Source organism: Elaeis guineensis, chromosome 2, assembly GCF_000442705.2.
Source record: "Elaeis guineensis isolate ETL-2024a chromosome 2, EG11, whole genome shotgun sequence".
NCBI classification, from domain to species: domain Eukaryota; kingdom Viridiplantae; phylum Streptophyta; class Magnoliopsida; order Arecales; family Arecaceae; genus Elaeis; species Elaeis guineensis.
Window position 1 is genome coordinate 113,925,528 of NC_025994.2, and position 17,886 is coordinate 113,943,413.

General features: G+C 38.9%; 1 protein-coding gene across 6 annotated transcripts; it reads right to left on the bottom strand.

The window, feature by feature from the left end:
- Positions 1-1,301: 1,301 nt before the first annotated feature.
- LOC105042547 (uncharacterized) lies at positions 1,302-8,122 on the bottom strand. Of its 6 annotated transcripts, none has more exons than XM_073252827.1 (6): positions 7,779-7,910; positions 6,403-6,568; positions 4,374-4,880; positions 3,166-3,327; positions 2,062-2,118; positions 1,302-1,637 (listed from the first exon to the last, which is right to left on the bottom strand). In XM_073252827.1, the coding sequence occupies exons 2-6, from the start codon at positions 6,451-6,453 to the stop codon at positions 1,542-1,544; spliced, it is 873 nt and encodes a 290-aa protein (XP_073108928.1). In that variant the 5' UTR covers positions 6,454-6,568; positions 7,779-7,910; the 3' UTR covers positions 1,302-1,541. The 6 variants fall into 6 exon arrangements, with proteins under 6 accessions (XP_073108928.1, XP_073108929.1, XP_019709420.2 ...); XM_073252828.1 differs by lacking the exon at positions 7,779-7,910 and adding an exon at positions 7,432-7,600; XM_019853861.3 differs by lacking the exon at positions 6,403-6,568 and having other exon boundaries at positions 7,779-8,122.
- Between the last annotated feature and the right edge of the window lie 9,764 nt (positions 8,123-17,886).

Sequence of the window (17,886 nt, forward strand, 5' to 3'; positions counted from 1 at the left end):
ATTAGGATCGGGCTAACTCAAGTTGGGAATCGGGCTAAATCAATTTTAGTAGGAGATTGGGTCAGACCGGATATTCGGGCTGAACTTTGGGCCGGACGGGCCGGGCCTGGGCCGGATTAAAGATTTGCTCAAGCTCGATCCGAAAACAAAATGGGCCCTCTTTTTTTTTTTTGTCTGAATCCAAAGTCCGATCCGAAACCAGCCCAGCCCGATGGGCTTCGGGCCAGGCCTACCTAGTCCTTTCCTGCTGCAGTCATTGGTGTCAGCCTCACTGACGGCCCGACCTCCCCCTCCCCCTCCCCCGCATCTGCAATAGGCCTGTGGTAGGACCAAGGCCATTAGCTAGTGGATTTATTTCAGGTTTGGCTCGCTGGCTGGAAGTGTAAATTCTTTTGCATTTAGGTTTACCAGAGAAGCTCTAACTAGGTGCAACAGGACAGGTCAATTGTATGGAACCTGTTTGTGTGGGCTCTCCAGATTTACGATGGGTGGGCATGTTTGTTCGCTTTGCACCACCAGCCGACAAGTGCGGATTGTGTTGCCTAGGTGGACGGGATCAGGCAGCTTCCCAGCATCTCGAAACCTCCCGAAGGTCTTGGAGCCAAGTGGGGCTCAGATGAACAAAAGGAGTAGGAAAGACCTGCTCAAGGTCTTCCAGTTGGCTCAGCAGGCTGGGTCTAGTCAAAATTTGACCGTGATCGAGTTTCTGATCTGTAGACACCAACAATTTTGCTGAACAAGGGTAAAATCAGAGAAGAAAGCCGCTGAATGCTCCATCTCCCAACAGAAACAGGGATCCAAGAACAAACATGAAATAGTGGCAGCCGCTGCTCCAGTCTCATTGTCAGGTGGTAAGAGCCTCTGGGCAGTGCTGGAAAGATCTCTCAGCCAACAATTTTGAGGCCGCAGAACCAACTTCCTGACATATTTGATCACAGAAGGCAGTCTCAAATTCATCTTAGCTTCCAGCAGAAGGCTGGTGGTTTCGCTCAACCTCCAGAACGATAATAACAGGAGTTGGCACTGATCTGATAACTTAGTGTTGCACCCCTGGCAAGAAGAAACTTAAGACGCAGAATGCACATAAAAAGTCTATTTTTAGGGTCAGATGTTATAGACTGGCAATACTAACTCTCTTTGATGGTCTGAAACAAGTCTTGGATTCCTGTTGGCGAGATCAAAGTTTTAGGGGTGGAGGACGATTTAATCATCAAAAAGAACCACATGAATCTCATGCAGATACATACAGGTTTCGTGGCATTCCAACACAAGGGACTTCATTCCTGTCATTTAACCCAATATGAGGTAGCAAATTTCATTTTATTCAAAACTTTTTACAGGAGTACAGCTCCATGTCCTTCAAGCAACAATTATTTTATTACATCAAAGCAGATATCCCAACGACAGAGGTTTCCCTCAGAATTCAAGGACCCCCCATACGGTTTTTGACCTTCTCCATTGAGGGGCTCGCATCTAGTAGTTTGCAGAGCTCTGTGTGCTGCTATTAACTTATAACCATTTCCTACAGGAATAATATACATTTACTTGTTTGGCCTTGAAACCTCACATTCTTCAGTCTTCGCAAACCTTCCACGTACCCGTGGCTGACTGTCTGCTAGGGCCTTCCTGCAAGCATACTGCAAAACACACAACTTATTACCTTACACGGTTTCATAAACAATTTTGAGAAAAAGATGTAACTTGAACTAAATTGGACTTATGGGATAATTTGCAATAAAATTAATCAGTGGATCTCATCGATCAACAGCTTACATATTAGCTTTGAGCAGGCTTCATTATCTAACTAATTATCACACAACGATACTGTGATGATTCTTAGGAAGACATTAAACCGCTATAGAGGTAATCAATGAATATTAGTCATCAAATGGGTTCATAATAGTATTTGATAAAATGGGATTGGAGTCCCTGTCAACATTACCTAAGCAAGGAAAGGTTTTCAGTGATGAAATTACTTGATAAAGAGGCAGCATGAAAAAGAAAAGGAAAGAAAAAAAGAAAAAGAAACACATACAGAAGCCCTTGGTTTGTGTACCTTACCTTTTCTTTTCCTTTTTCTTTTTGGTGGAGCAGGGCGAATTGAGGATTGTGGTCATCCTTGTCAACACAAAAGATGGATTATAAAAGGTGAAAAGTGGAAATATGCCGAGTAGTCATTGCAAGTACTTGACAAGTTATTTCATTGACCAGTAGCCACATGCGAATGATGAAAAAGTACAGTGCAAGTTTATTTCAACCTTAAGATGATTGCAGTTCTCACAAATTCTTCTGCAAGCTCACATGTGGGTTGCATACCATGTTGGTTGATCTTGGAGGTGCCACTGAGGAGGCTGAAGGATTTCAATTTGGCTGCTGCAAAGCAGCAGGAGAAGAAGCAAGAACATGTGAATAGGAGGTGGTGATTATGAGTGGAAGAAGCGGGTGCTAAAGCGGCTAGGGAAGAGTTGATCAGGGTGGAGTAGTGGCTTTGCAGAGACCATCTTTAAATCTGATGGAATTTTTATCAAATGAGATATATTTTTCAATTCTGCCCATGGACATAATCTACATGATATAAAGCTTAAATAAACAATTTAATTTTTTTCCCCCCAACGTAGGTATTTTCAATAGACCCAAAGACATGAACTCCTGCTTGCCAACAATCACCAGCGACATAACTGGGAATGTTTTCTTTGTCCATCAAAACATTGTTAGGAAAAAATCTGTTGTTTTTGTGTGGTAAACGTTGGTTCGGTTTTCTCCTAATGTTTTCTATTATTTAAAGCTCTTTTTCTCTTACATCTTCATTATCAAATACCTAAATAAATATACAAAAGATATGAAATTTGCATAGAATATTTAGATATAGAAATCTTGCACATGAAATGAATAACCTCCTAAAAACCATGACCAGTTCTGAACAGTAACAAATTTGTTCTTTTAACCATACCGATCTCTTTGTCTGTCCTTTTTTTTTTTCTTTTTTGATCAGTATAATCATTTCCTTGTCATATCTGTCAAAAGTAACGAAGCAAAAACTTTCAACCATGGCTGTATGGAAGAAAATATTGAATTACCTACACTTTGCCAGCTTAGCTCACTCATCATTTTTAAGCTTTAAACTATAAAATGGGGAGGGATGTTGAAAAGATGGTAGTCATTTACCTTGATTTTTCTGCCAAAGTTTCTCTTGGTCTTCTTCTTTCTGTATCTGGAAAGCTTTTGCCTTCGTTCTTCACTCTTGATGTCACTGATGGTTAAAAGCCTCTCAAATGACGAACGAACAGCACTTGTAATTCCAAAATTTGTATTATTATTGCCAAGATTCTGTCAGAAAAACTCAAAATCAATGACCTCCAACATCCTGTGGAAATTACAGGCACATCTAGACATCTCAGTATACTTAGCATCAAGCCAAACAATACCTAGCTGTGAGCAGACAATTATTTCACTGGCATGCAGTCAGGTATGCTGGACATTTGCCCATTGACGGCATATCTTGGTAAACACATCATATTTTTGAAAAGAAATGTTCTTGATGGTTGGATTTTTTCATCTTGAAAAGTGTGCCCATGCTCCATAAAGCTACAAGTTCTCAAAATGTTGCCTCCAAAATAAGTGTTATACAGATTATTATTATTAAAAAAAATCATTTTTCATAACTTTTTCAAGAAAAATCTATATCAATCTTTCTGCACATAAATTTCGATCATGGTAATGACTCACGATACTTTCTTATAAACTTCGCATGAAAATCATTTTAAATAATAAGAGTTGTTGAACCAATTGAAAAAATGGAAGCAACTTAGCACCTCAGTTTGCCCTCCCTTCCAGAGAAAATTGATGCACATTAGCAAATGGGCATCACAGGAATTTGTCAAAGCAAGTGCAGTTTTTTTTTTTTTTTTAAATAAAAATCCTATATTCGACTTTGAACTAATGCAAGACAACTAAACTGTTTGATGGAGTTATTCTGATATAACTCATTTCAATGTTCAAGCGGAGAACTCTGCTATAAAACTGGTCTTGAGAACTTAGCCTTTGTTTTCCACTTTGGCTTGGGAGAACTTAGCTTTTGATCTGGGCTCTTTTATCCATTGATTTTGTTGCACAAGCCAAGCTGAGCTTAATTATGTTATTCTGCATTTATGAACTCTGTAGAATGGGCCTAAATTTAAATTTAAATTTAAATTCAAATAGTGGCACAGATTGTTCAAGGATCCCTCATTTTTTTAAAAAAAGAGTTTGTTAAAATGAAATTATCATGATTTCTTGTTCTTTAATGTTTCTTATGAAAACAAAGCTAATATAAATTAGGAAATACAAAAAAAGAAAAACAACCGGTCTCAAGAACTGGATGGATTTATTCTGACCTGAATATCTCCCTCACTATATGCTCTCCTCATCCCAAATGCAGCTTCAAGATCCAGTCCTTGAAAATCAAGAAAGTTTGGTCTAATTGTGCTACCGTGGATCCACTCCATTGAGGCTAGACACCCAGAGCTGACACTTTTCTGCAATGGTCCTTCTGCAACTAAGGTAATTTTCTCTGTGTTTGAATCTTCTTCTATTTGCACTGCAGGAATCTTTACATCTAATACCTCAGAAAATGACTCTTCAATTGCAGATTTCTCTAGGAGGTCCTTCTTGCACTCATAGAAGACATCGTTCAGTAGATGATCAGCTTGGATCGACTCCATGTCCCCAACCTTAAATGTTTCTGTCATGACATCTTCTCCTCCAGATATAATGGACATGGCAGCTGTCATGGGATCAAGCGGAAGTATTGGTTCTTCTATGATGGGTTCTGGAGCTTTGAATAGATCCCCTTCTCCACCCAGGTCATAATCTGATATAACAGAGGCGTGCATCATGTTGTCCTACAGAAGAAAGCCAAAGAGTCAGGGTAATGATTTTCCATCCTCAAAAACTACTAGCTTCTTCCATAACATATGTAATTGTTTCTTGTTCATGTTGGTTGTATTTTTTATGAGTGGATAAAGAACATCTGAAAAAAGTAGATCTTGGTTAAGAAAGATATATAGACATAGACACAGTTCATATATTGCTCACACCGATAGACAAGTTTTTATTCTTAATTTATATCTATCGTTCTGTTCATGTTGTAATTTCCATTTTTACATGTATCATTGTAGCATCCAAAGACAATTAGTGGTATTGCATTTTGAAGAGTTCTTGGAGATTGTTCATACAGAATTGATGATTATTCTTTGTGACTATGTCGCTGTCCAGTGGAAGTTTCAATTATTCAAGTAACAGATTTAAAGTTAGGTGGAGAGCATAATGATCCATGTGTGTTGCTTCTGTCATTCATCTAACCCAATATAGAAGCAAAAGAATTTTTATAAGTTACTTTAGCATAGTCATCAAGCATATGAAAATAACTGCATGAATTTAGTAGCCTAAATTACCAGTCCTTGGTCTAGGCTTATGTGATTATTTGATGACATAAACTTCTTATGCTGTTCACTGAATTTGTTAAAAATTATCTTAAGGAAAATTTGGAGGCATAAATAATGACAGATAAATGGTAATATGGAATAGTTTAAATCTTAGATGCAGGGGCCGCTGTGTTATGGCATCAACCCCATCCATGAAATGTGCCCCCATTGCTCCTGTTCCATGTGACACTTTGAACAGCATATAGTTTATTAATCTGTACAAGGACTGGAGTCTATTTGCATAACAGGAGAAATTAAGATGCTGATAAAAGAATATGGATGTTTTCATGAAGTAGTCTCCAAGTCCTGATTAATCCTTGACACAACTCTTGTTGCTACAAACACTGGGTTCACATAGTCCTAATATCCAAGGATTTGACTCTCTAGATGAAGTCTCTATCCTTTTTTTTTGGCCTAAAGTGGAATGAAAATAAACATGAGAATTGGAAACAAAGCATGTTCTAGTGTGATTTGGCATGAACATGGTAAGATCACCAAAAAAACAATAAGATGTAGCAAGAAGCCAATACATTTAATATGCATACGTTAGCAATAGAAATGGTTATTATCCCTTAAAGCATTGTGAGAGAAATCAGCACTCAACCACCATAAGTTGATAGACTAATACCAGCATACAACTGAGAAATTTCATTCGCCTTCAAAACCGCATAATAATGGCCATCTGTTTCTGAAACAATGTTTTAAAGTATAAAGTGTTCTATATACATAACAAGTTTATAAGTTTTATGATAAGAGAATTGTAACTTTTTCTCAATCTCTCTTTTTCGCTACTGTAGAATATAATACATAGTGTTACTTCTTAAGCAAGGATCTTTATAATCTTTTGAAATGGATCTCCATTCAGCCAAACACAACATTTATAAAACAATTCAATAAAGAACTTGACAGAATATCCTTAATGAAAAAAAGAAAGGATAACTAATTGAGTCCTTGGCATGCAAATTTCTGGATCTTCAGACATTTTCTTCATCCCACCCCTCACTAAGTACCAACTTCTTGCATTGACTAGTGCCCTACTGTAGTACAACTTGTGAATCTTCACGCATTCACCAACGCACGACCACAGAACATAATGCAACCTAAACCTACAAGTAGTTTAAAATGAAAAATCTAAATGAAAGAAGCACATGCATAAAAAGAAGAAAAATAACAAGATGGAAAAAAACAACAAACAGGTATATGACCATATTTAAATCCTTTCTGCACACACAGAATCAAAATTAATAATCCTAGTCAATCATATGGTAGTTGTTAGTAATAGTTATGATATTCTTCTACCAGAAAAAAGAGAATTTTTTATCTGAGCACCCTTTATATCCAAGACCAAATATCAAAGGAGTTTCATGGAATAAAGGTATGAATAGATTCTTGAAAAATGCACAAGCAGATGGATATAATTAGGATAGCAGACAACTGTTTCAGGAGTTCAACCTTTTTTTTGATACCAAAACCTGTGAAGCGCAAAGAAAATAACCAATAGGAACAGCTTGATTTGTTAAGCACTGGGAAATAAATATATCAAGGCTTGCCACTGGGACAAAACTTTCAAGAAATGTCAGTAATAAGCCATATGAAACATTATGTACCGCATATGATGCATTCAAACTATAAGAGCTTATTTGTCGTATTAGAATGCATAAAATCCATGATCAAGATCCTGCCTACTCAGCAATATCTAAAAAGTAATCTTACCACACAAAAAAAAAAAAAAAAAAGCAAGTAGAATTAGATCAACGGTCAACGGCATGCAGAAAAAAAAAAATCACAATAACCAACTTTTATAGAAAAAAATTCATGGACACCCAGAGCTGTTCAATGGCTGATTATAAAGTAGTGCTTCAAAAGCAAAACTACTGTTGAGATATATTTATGTTATTAACCAATCTTATCAACTGCTAATTCAGGGGGAAAAAAGGGGCCGTGTAGCCTAGGGGCTTTTCAGTAATACCGGCAAAGACAGTGATCATTCTGGTCATTCCGACCGTATCACTACGCTTTCGCACGCGACCGAGCCCATGACTGGGACGCCGTGATTGGCTTCTTTTACCAAAACACCCATAAATATCTCCAGAACCCCTTTTTCGCCTTTGCTCTTTTATTTTTTTTTTCCCCCCTTTCTCGGGAAAGAAAGAAAGACGAAGAAGAAGCGCAGAGCAGCAGAACTCGCTTCCATCTCAATCGATCAACCGCTTAAATTCTCATTCCAATTAAAGGAAAAAATAAAAATAAAAATAAAAAACACACCGGTATTAAAAAAAAATAAAAACAAAAGATCAAGAGGTGGGCGTAAATTACCATGTGGGGTCCACCACTTGGAAAGCTGATGCCCAAGGGTGCCAGCTGGGAGTAGTGCTGATGCTGGTGTGGCGGCACCGCCACCGCCAGCTCCGGCGGAAATCCTTGCAAGAAGGGATACTGAAGCTCCGCCTCCGCGTACATCTCCTCCCCTTCTTTTCCCGTCTCTTCTCTGATTCTCTCTCTCTCTCTATATATATATATATATATCCTTTTTCTTCTCTTCTTTTCTAGCTATGCTACTACGAATGAGCGATGGAAAGAGGAGAACCCAAAAAGGAGGTGGCAGCCATACATATAGGCGAGGACTTGGGCAGGACGGTAAATCCCCAGCGTTTCTTTCCCTTTGGCTCCTCACCACCGTCGGTTGAGATGTTTCCTTGTTTTTCTCTTTTCGGTAAATGGGTATTTATCGGACTCGTGGGAATCACCGAGATGTTTCGGTTAATGCCTTGCTTTGATGACCTGCTGTGCCGGCCGGTGCACCACACAGCATTTGCTCTGATTCTCCACATTTGGAAACTTGTGTCGTGTGGGGCCCAGAAGTAAGCTGATGGGGAAGGATGAGGAGGGTATAACTCAGGACGTTGGTCTGTGGTGGGATCGTCCATGAAGTGCTCCTCGCCAATTTGGCATTTTTCTCCTTAAAAAACTTTTGGATCATGGGCATATTGGCATGTTGACACTAACGTGGGGAAAAAAAATGAAGTCCTGCATTAAAATATATATATATATACATACTTTTTGTGTCCAAAGGGTCTAAATATTATGCTTCAATGGTCATGCGGGTGTTTGGCACCGTGCTAACAAAAATTAGTTGCATCACATTTGATTCCAACTTGTAATAATATTGTGCGCTAATGTAATAAAATTGTTATGCATTAATCTTCAAATTAGTCGAAAGTGATGTTCGCACTAGCCCATAAAATTTTAAAGCACTAATAAAAAAAAAGCATGAACAATAATTATGTTTGTGCTATATCAATGTACCGTGAATCTATAAATTATGAAAATATCATTCTCAATTTATTTAAATTTTTTAACAAAATTAAAATTTTATTGTATATTTGATACTTCTATTCTTGTTTGCTTTTATTTTCATTAATATTTTTTGATAATAATACGCATAGATAAATGGATTGGTGCTCTATTTATAAAGATCATGATGGTTATATATAAGCTCTAATTAAGCATCAGAATCATATAAGTCTTATTGTTATGGGCACCGCATCATATGCATATTTATTTTATTATCTTCATAAACTTAATTTAAAATGATATAATGAGTCCACTTTGGTTTATCTACAAGAAATGGATACATTGCAAAGTTCTCTAATCTTCATTTTCATTCTTTTCTTCAGTGAGTAGTGTGACCGAGGGCAAAACCGAAATTGATTGTTGAGACCAAAATTTTGCATCATAGATGAACTGTAAAGTATGAAGAGCCAGTGTCACCGCCTTATTTTAGTTAACTTTAATCTTGAATACTGCTCAGCTATGAACCACTACTAATAAACAAAAATATATATACGGTGAAAACGTCAGGGCCTACGTAAGCTCAACAATTAATGATTATAGTAAAAAACAACCAAAGGAAATGGAGCTAGAGCACTTAGGAAGTTCAAAGACCAGCAATACTGGAACGGTAGTGAAAAGACAAACGTAAAGAAAATAGGAAAAAAAAAAACAGAGGGAGGCATATCCTGTCCTCCAGTTCATCCAAATGATTCAGATTCCCATACCAACATGAGAGGGTGAAGTTAAACCCTTCACGTGCTCCATCCCTTCTTATATATTTAATAAAAACAATAGCCAAAGGTGGCAACACCTTCCATATATTAGGCCTTAGCTCATTTAATTTGTTATGATAGATACTCAATAGGGAACCAACAATGCATTAAAATAGCCACCCACCTCTTCTAAAGCTGTAGCCAGTAACTTGCCTGAAGAATAACTCGACTATGTCCCTTATTGTGTAGGGTCGAACAGGTGGCAGGACTCAAAAGAAATGCAAAGGGAAATTTTGGTGGGCTGGTAAAAGAAAAAGGTGGAGAAAAAGCTCGTGGCCCATGGAGGGAAAGGAAGGAGATGAAGTGGGAATCTATAATAGGGCAAGCCACTGGAATAAGAACTGGAAGGCATTAGCTGTTATGGAATTGATGGCGTGACAAAGACCACCTCAAATGCCGTTGCATTAGCCACATATCCATCCCCCCAAATGCCTAAAAAAGGTCATGCTTCAAATTCCATAAGTGGTGATCTCTTTGCTTAGCTAAAGTTGATTAAACTCTCCATGGATGCTTTCAGAATAATTGTCGGCGACGACTTATCTCAATCAAATTGAAGGAGATTAGGTAAAATAATTTTGCAACTTCATCTGGTATTGCTATCCATAATCAAATTTGGAGCACAAATATGCTCTTAGAGCACAGACAGGTATTAATCATCTGCATAAAAAATAGATATTAATGTGCCAACACTTGACCATCGAACGCTTTAATCGGAGTCGCACTTTATAAGTTGCCATCCCGGTCTCAATGTTCTTTTGCATGTTTCCAAATGAAACACATAAGATAAAATTGATGTTAATTTATTAAATGATTGTCTCTTTTAGTGTAGTTGTTGATAGGCCTAAAGTTACATCAAAGAAATGGTGTCGGTGTGGTGCGGACACCAGAGCCATCAAAAATCGGCAACATAATTTAAGTTCGATTTGGATCGAAGAAGCCTCATTAAATTGATTCTACTTCAGTTATTTATTTTCAGTCAATAAATTTTAATGCATTTGGCTTTGGGTCCATAGGGCCATACTTGGATTTGTCCACGTCACCTTTGGAGCCACCACTCTCCACATGCCAAGAGAAGAATATGCATGCCAGCATATGCCGTGCTCATGCCAAGTTGTGTCAAGCATCAAGCACCCACATGAAATTCCATTTCTTCCTTAGAATTCCTTAAGAGTTCTTGGCTACTTACTTATTTTGTTGAAGGCTGATTTCTTTCCTATGGTAGATTATAATGCTTTACTTTTTTGTGGAGGGTTGATTTCTTCCTTGTAAAAATAAGAGATTCCTAAACAAATAGGACCCTTAGAGTCCTATATAAATCCTTGTATCTTTCATGAAAGAAAACAATGAATGATTTTACAAACTCCACAAATACTTGTTTCAATCGCTCCGAGAGGGAGAGGGTGTGAGATCCAAAATCGCCCCACAAGGGGAGGGTGTGAGGCCCACTTTCTATCCTATTCCTTCTACTTAAGATTCAGTGTTCCTGCGACTCTGATCGACTCCACCATCTACCCACGCAAGCCTATTCCGTCAAGAGAAGATCTGTCTCCTCCAGAATTTTCATCTGTCGTGCTGAGAGAAGGAGTGATTTCTTATTCTACAGATCATATGCTGTCAAGGACCTTCATTCCTTAACAGTTGATCTTTGATTTTTTTTTTTAATCCGATGTTGGTAAAGACCTAGTTCTTTATCGATGGATTTGTTTGGTTAAAAGATTAAGAGCCCTAATCAGAGTAGTTTCTTAACTACCACGATCCGGATTCTTATCATCTTCTTGGATTTTTCTCACAGGTTTAATATTTTATTTTCTCTCGTTCCATTCTTATTTCTTTTTTTTGCATCTACTCGTGAGCATGTTTAATTTCTGCTATCTGTTTATGAAATTTTCTATTACTAATTGTTTACTGATCTCTCGAATGGCATTCGTCTGTATCATTTAGATTGATCTCGCTTTAGTCTAGTATCAATCAATCACGCCTCCTGAGCAGAGTATAGGCAACTATACTGTCTGTCCTGGGAATAATGAGCCCCTGGCCGGACGTGATTTGTTGTTGATGAACAGAAGAGAGCTTGATTATTAGGATTGATTTTCTTTTTAGGATTGTCCCGCATCAATTTGGTATCAGAGCAGGTTGATTAGGGCTTTAGTTTAAATTCAGCAATTTAAATTTTCGCAAGTTAAATTTTCGCACTCTAAATTTCGTACTTTACTTTCAAGCATTTTAATTTTATTGCACCTTATTTCTGCATCTTAGAGTTGCATGACCACTAGATCAGGTACCTGGTACCAACATCCTACTTCCCCACCCAACACCAATATGGATCCCAATATAGCAGCCATCATTAATGCTCTGACTGAAAAGTTTGATGACATGAAAAATTTTATGAAAGCCATGGATGAGAGAATAGTGGTATTAGAAGAAGCTAGGCAGAAACAACCTGAACCTGAGTCTCTCTGACTACCTATAGGACAAAGAGGTAGGAATCTAGAACTTGATCGACCTATAGGGGCACGTCCGCACCATAACCAGTTCGATCAAGATGAGCATATTCTTAGGAATGTGAAAGTCGAAGTCCCAAGTTTTGATGGTTGTCTAGATCCGAGAGAGTACCTAGATTGGGAATCAGGTATGGACCACTATTTTGGATGGTATGAAATGTCTGAAGCAAGGAGAGTTAGATTTGCTAGGATGAAATTGATGAGGCAAGCCCGACTTTATTGGGAAAGTGTAGAGCGTCTTCTCAATCAGAGAAGACAAGATCCGATAGAAACCTGGGATGAGATGAAAGAAAAACTCAGAGAGAAGTACCTCCCCACCTCTTACCAACAAAGACTTTTAGATCAATGGCAGAGGCTTACTCAAGGGAATAGATCAGTCACCGAGTATATCACGAGATTTGATGAATACCTCATGAGATGTGGAGTAGCCGAAGATAGAATTGTTACCTTATCTCGATTTAGAGCTGGATTACGAGAGGATATTCAGCATGAGCTCTTTCTGCGAGAGGTAACCACGTTGGAACAAGCTTATCAACTTGCCTTAGATTTTGAAAGATTTTCTAGATATTCGACTCCCCGTCGTCCTGAACCCAACCGAGTAACCCCTTCTGGATCGAGACCTAATATTAATCAAACTCCTAGTAACAGACCTCCACTTACAAATCCTATTGGGAGAAAAGAAGATAAAGGAAAAGGAGCTATACGAGAGTTATCAAAAGGAAGTAGTTCTCGATCTCATTGCTTCAAGTGCCATGGTTACGGTCACTTTGCTGCACAATGCCCCAACCGATCATTATTCGTAGAAGAATTAGAAGGAGAAACTCTAGAAAATATTGAGGAGGAAGTTTATGAAGCTGATCCAGATTTAGTCGAGCAATTTGAGAGTACTGAGGACATCCTAGGTTATGCCACACCTGAGTCAGACCTTAGGCTTGGAATCGTTAGGTATGTCCTAGTCCAAACTAAGGAAAGTGAAGACTGGCGTAGGACCTCTATTTTCCATACCTTCATAAAATTTGGCGATAAAATTTGTAAGGTGATCATTGATAGCGGTAGCTGTATCAACGCCATCTCCACCGACACGGTTAAGCGATTAGGATTAACTCCTGTAGATCATCCTAGTCCATACCGTGTGTCTTGGATTGATTCCTCCTCTATTCCCATCAAATTTAGATGTCGTGTGCCCATCCAGCTTCATTCCTATCAGGATCATGTGTGGTGCGATGTCTTACCCATGGAAGTCGGAAGTATCATATTAGGTCGGCCTTGGCTATTCGACAATGATGTTACGATTTATGGCCGTACCAACTCCTGCAGCTTTACTCATCAGGGTAAGAAGATCACGATTAATCCTTCCCCACCTAAGGCTACTAATAGAAAGATAGGCGATGGACCAAAAGAAAATCTTAAGAAGAAAAGCCTCAATCTGATAGGTGCTAAAGAATTAGAGACGGTCATGAGTGAAGGATCACCAGTTTGGATGCTTGTTGCTGGAGAAGTTCGTGAGGATTCTAAGGTGGATTATCCTAAGGAAGTAGCTAGCCTTCTTGCTGAGTTTCATGATGTCTTTCCTGAGGATCTTCCAGATTACTTACCGCCTATGAGAAACATTCAACATGCCATTGATTTAGTTCCTGGATCTACCCTACCCAACTTGCCCCACTATAGGTTGAACCCTAATGAGCATGCTGAGCTACAAAGACAAGTTGGAGAGCTGATAAAAAAAGGATTTGTGAGGGAGAGTTTGAGTCCTTGCGCGGTTCCTGCACTACTGACTCCAAAGAAGGATGGTACATGGAGGATGTGCATAGATAGCTGTGCCATTAATAAGATCACCATTAAGTACCGCTTTCCCATCCCTAGGTTAGATGACATGTTAGATATGATGGCCGGATCCACTATCTTTTCTAAGATCGATCTTAAGAGTAGTTACCATCAAGTAAGGATTAGACCGGGAGATGAGTGGAAAACTGCTTTCAAGACAAAAAATAGTTTATATGAGTGGATGGTGATGCCATTTGGATTATCTAATGCCCCTAGTATCTTCATGAGGTTGATGACCCAAGTACTACGACCATTTATAGGAGTATTTGTAGTCGTATATTTTGATGACATTTTGATCTATAGTCGAACTAGGGAAGACCATTTAGATCACCTCCAAAGAGTGTGTCAAGTTCTTAAAACAGAAAGCTTGTATGCTAATCCTAAGAAGTGCGCTTTTATGACAGACCATATCATCTTTTTAGGTTTTGTTGTTACCCCCAATGGTGTATCTGCTGATCCTGAAAAGATTAGAGCAATAGTTGAGTGGCCGGTGCCCAAGAGTGTGCATGACGTGCGGAGTTTTCATGGATTAGCAACTTTTTATCGTAGGTTCATAAAAGGGTTTAGCACCATAGTCGCTCCCATCACTGACTGCATTAGAAAGAAAAATTTTGAATGGACTAGGGCAGCCAATAGAGCCTTTCTAGACATTAAGGACAAGATGACTCATGCCCCAATCTTACGTCTCCCTGATTTTTCTAAGGTTTTTGAAGTAGCGTGCGATGCGTCAGGAGTTGGGATTGGTGGTGTCCTTAGTCAAGAAGGTCATCCGGTAGCATACTTTAGCGAGAAACTTAACGATTCTAAACTCAAGTATTCTACCTATGATAAGGAATTTTATGCGGTAATTCAAGCTTTAAGATATTGGAGGCATTACCTGCTACCGCAAGAATTTGTTTTGTACTCTGACCATGAGGCCCTTAGATTCCTGAATTCTCAAAAAAAATTGAATTATAGACACGGTAGGTGGGTCGAGTTTTTGCAAGCCTATACTTTTGTTTTGAAACACCGTGCAGGTGTAGAGAATCGTGCTGCTGATGCCCTGAGTCGTCGTCATACTTTGCTGTCCACCGTTAGTATAGAAGTTGTTGGTTTTGATAAGATTAAAGAAAATTATGAGGAGTGTCCAGATTTTGGTGACATACTTACCGCTTTACGTAAGGGGCCATCTAGAGAACGTAGTGAATATACCCTTCAGGATGGTTACCTATTTAGAGAAACTAGGCTGTGTATCCCCCGTACATCTTTGAGAGATTTTTTAGTTTGGGAATTAAATGCTGGAGGATTAACTGGACACTTTGGTAGGAATAAAACTATAGAGTTGGTAGAAGCCCAGTTCTTTTGGCCAAGCTTGAAAAGAGATGTCGCCCGAATTGTTGCCCAATGTAGAACATGTGCCGTGGCCAAACAGAGAAAACAAAACACCGGCTTATATACACCCTTACCTATACCAGACTGTCCTTGGCAAGATGTTAGTATGGATTTTATTTTGGGATTACCTAGGACAGCCAGGAAGCATGATTCCATTCTAGTGGTTGTAGATAGATTTTCAAAAATGGCCCATTTCTTGCCCTGTTGCTAAACGTCTGATGCGTCGAAAGTTGCAAGGATATACTTTGATGAGATTGTTAGACTACATGGATTGCCTAAAACCATTGTTTCTGATAGGGATGTTAGATTTATGAGCTACTTTTGGAAAATCCTATGGCATCTTTTAGGCATAAAATTAAAGTTTTCTTCTACCTATCATCCGCAAACAGACGGTCAGACCGAAGTGGTTAATAGGAGTCTTGGAAATCTTTTGCGTTGCTTGATTGGGGAACATATGGGTAACTGGGATCTTTTGCTGCCCCGAGCCGAATTTGCATATAATAGCTCTGTTAATAGGTCCATTGGCATGAGTCCTTTTGAAGTAGTTCATGGATATCAACCTAGAAAACCAATAGACCTCATCCCACTACCCATGCATGTTAGGATTTCCGAATCTGCAGAGTCATTTGCACAGCATGTCAAGAGTCTGCATAAAGAGATCAGTAAAAAAATTAGTATGAGTAATAAAGTTTATAAACAGAATGCAGATTCTCATCGACGTGTTCAAGAGTTTGCAGAGGGAGACTATGTGATGGTTCGATTGAGGCCTGAACGGTTTCCTCCCGGAACCGTGAAGAAGTTACATGCCCGAGGAGCAGGTCCATTTAAGATCATAAAGAAAATCGGATCAAATGCGTATGTTGTGGACCTACCTTCTGATTTTGGAATTAGCTCTACTTTTAACATTACAGATCTTGTCGCCTATAAAAAACCAACTCGGATACCTAGTGAGCCATTTGAGCCTGAACCAACCTTTGAGAGCGAACCTATCCCTGAGTGTCCACCAGCCAAAATGTCAGCAAAACACGATCAGATTGAGAGAATTTTGGATGAGCAGATCCTTTCCACCCGGAGTCGAGGCTATCAGCGGTATCTGGTCAGATGGCGAGGTCGACCGGAGTCTGAAGATACCTGGATCACTCGAGAAGAGCTGCAACGCATTGATCCCGATCTACTTGAGCGTCACCAGAGTGAAATCGATCCACACTCGACAGGGTCGAGTTTTTCTCACCTCGGGAGAATTGGTGCGGACACCAGAGCCATCAAAAATCGGCAACATAATTTAAGTTCGATTTGGATCGAAGAAGCCTCATTAAATTGATTCTACTTCAGTTATTTATTTTCAGTCAATAAATTTTAATGCATTTGGCTTTGGGTCCATAGGGCCATACTTGGATTTGTCCACGTCACCTTTGGAGCCACCATTCTCCACATGCCAAGAGAAGAATATGCATGCCAGCATATGCCGTGCTCATGCCAAGTTGTGTCAAGCATCAAGCACCCACATGAAATTCCATTTCTTCCTTAGAATTCCTTAAGAGTTCTTGGCTACTTACTTATTTTGTTGAAGGCTGATTTCTTTCCTATGGTAGATTATAATGCTTTACTTTTTTGTGGAGGGTTGATTTCTTCCTTGTAAAAATAAGAGATTCCTAAACAAATAGGACCCTTAGAGTCCTATATAAATCCTTGTATCTTTCATGAAAGAAAACAATGAATGATTTTACAAACTCCACAAATACTTGTGTCAATCGCTCCGAGAGGGAGAGGGTGTGAGACCCAAAATCGCCCCACAAGGGGAGGGTGTGAGGCCCACTTTCTATCCTATTCCTTCTACTTAAGATTCAGTGTTCCTGCGACTCTGATCGACTCCACCATCTACCCACGCAAGCCTATTCCATCAAGAGAAGATCTGTCTCCTCCAGAATTTTCATCTGTCGTGCTGAGAGAAGGAGTGATTTCTTATTCTACAGATCATATGCTGTCAAGGACCTTCGTTCCTTAACAGTTGATCTTTGATTTTTTTTTTAATCCGATGTTGGTAAAGACCTAGTTCTTTATCGATGGATCTGTTTGGTTAAAAGATTAAGAGCCCTAATCAGAGTAGTTTCTTAACTACCACGATCCGGATTCTTATCATCTTCTTGGATTTTTCTCACGGGTTTAATGTTTTATTTTCTCTCGTTCCATTCTTATTTCTTTTTTTTGCATCTACTCGTGAGCATGTTTAATTTCTGCTATCTGTTTATGAAATTTTTTATTACTAATTATTTACTGATCTCTCGAATGGCATTCGTCTGTATCATTTAGATTGATCTCGCTTTAGTCTAGTATCAATCAATCACGCCTCCTGAGCAGAGTATAGGCAACTATACTGTCTGTCCTGGGAATAATGAGCCCCTGGCCGGACGTGATTTGTTGTTGATGAACAGAAGAGAGCTTGATTATTAGGATTGATTTTCTTTTTAGGATTGTCCCGCATCACGGTGGGGGGTGGATAAACTTCACTTATGAAACTTCTCATGATATAAATCTCAATTAAATCTACTGCACTAACGTATTTCAAAGAAATATAATTTTTTGTACGTCCCAGCAATATTTCACTGTAGAATTATACTTTAA

Coding starts and splice junctions, on each gene's coding strand:
- LOC105042547 (XM_019853861.3), bottom strand. CDS start 7,922: ATGTACGCGGAGGCGGAGCTTCAGTATCCCTTCTTGCAAGGATTTCCG. Junction 4,881..7,778: donor CAAGTGGTGGACCCCACATG/GTAATTTACGCC, acceptor TTTCTTCTGTAG/GACAACATGATGCACGCCTC. Junction 1,638..2,061: donor AAGAAAAAGGAAAAGAAAAG/GTAAGGTACACA, acceptor TGTGTTTTGCAG/TATGCTTGCAGGAAGGCCCT.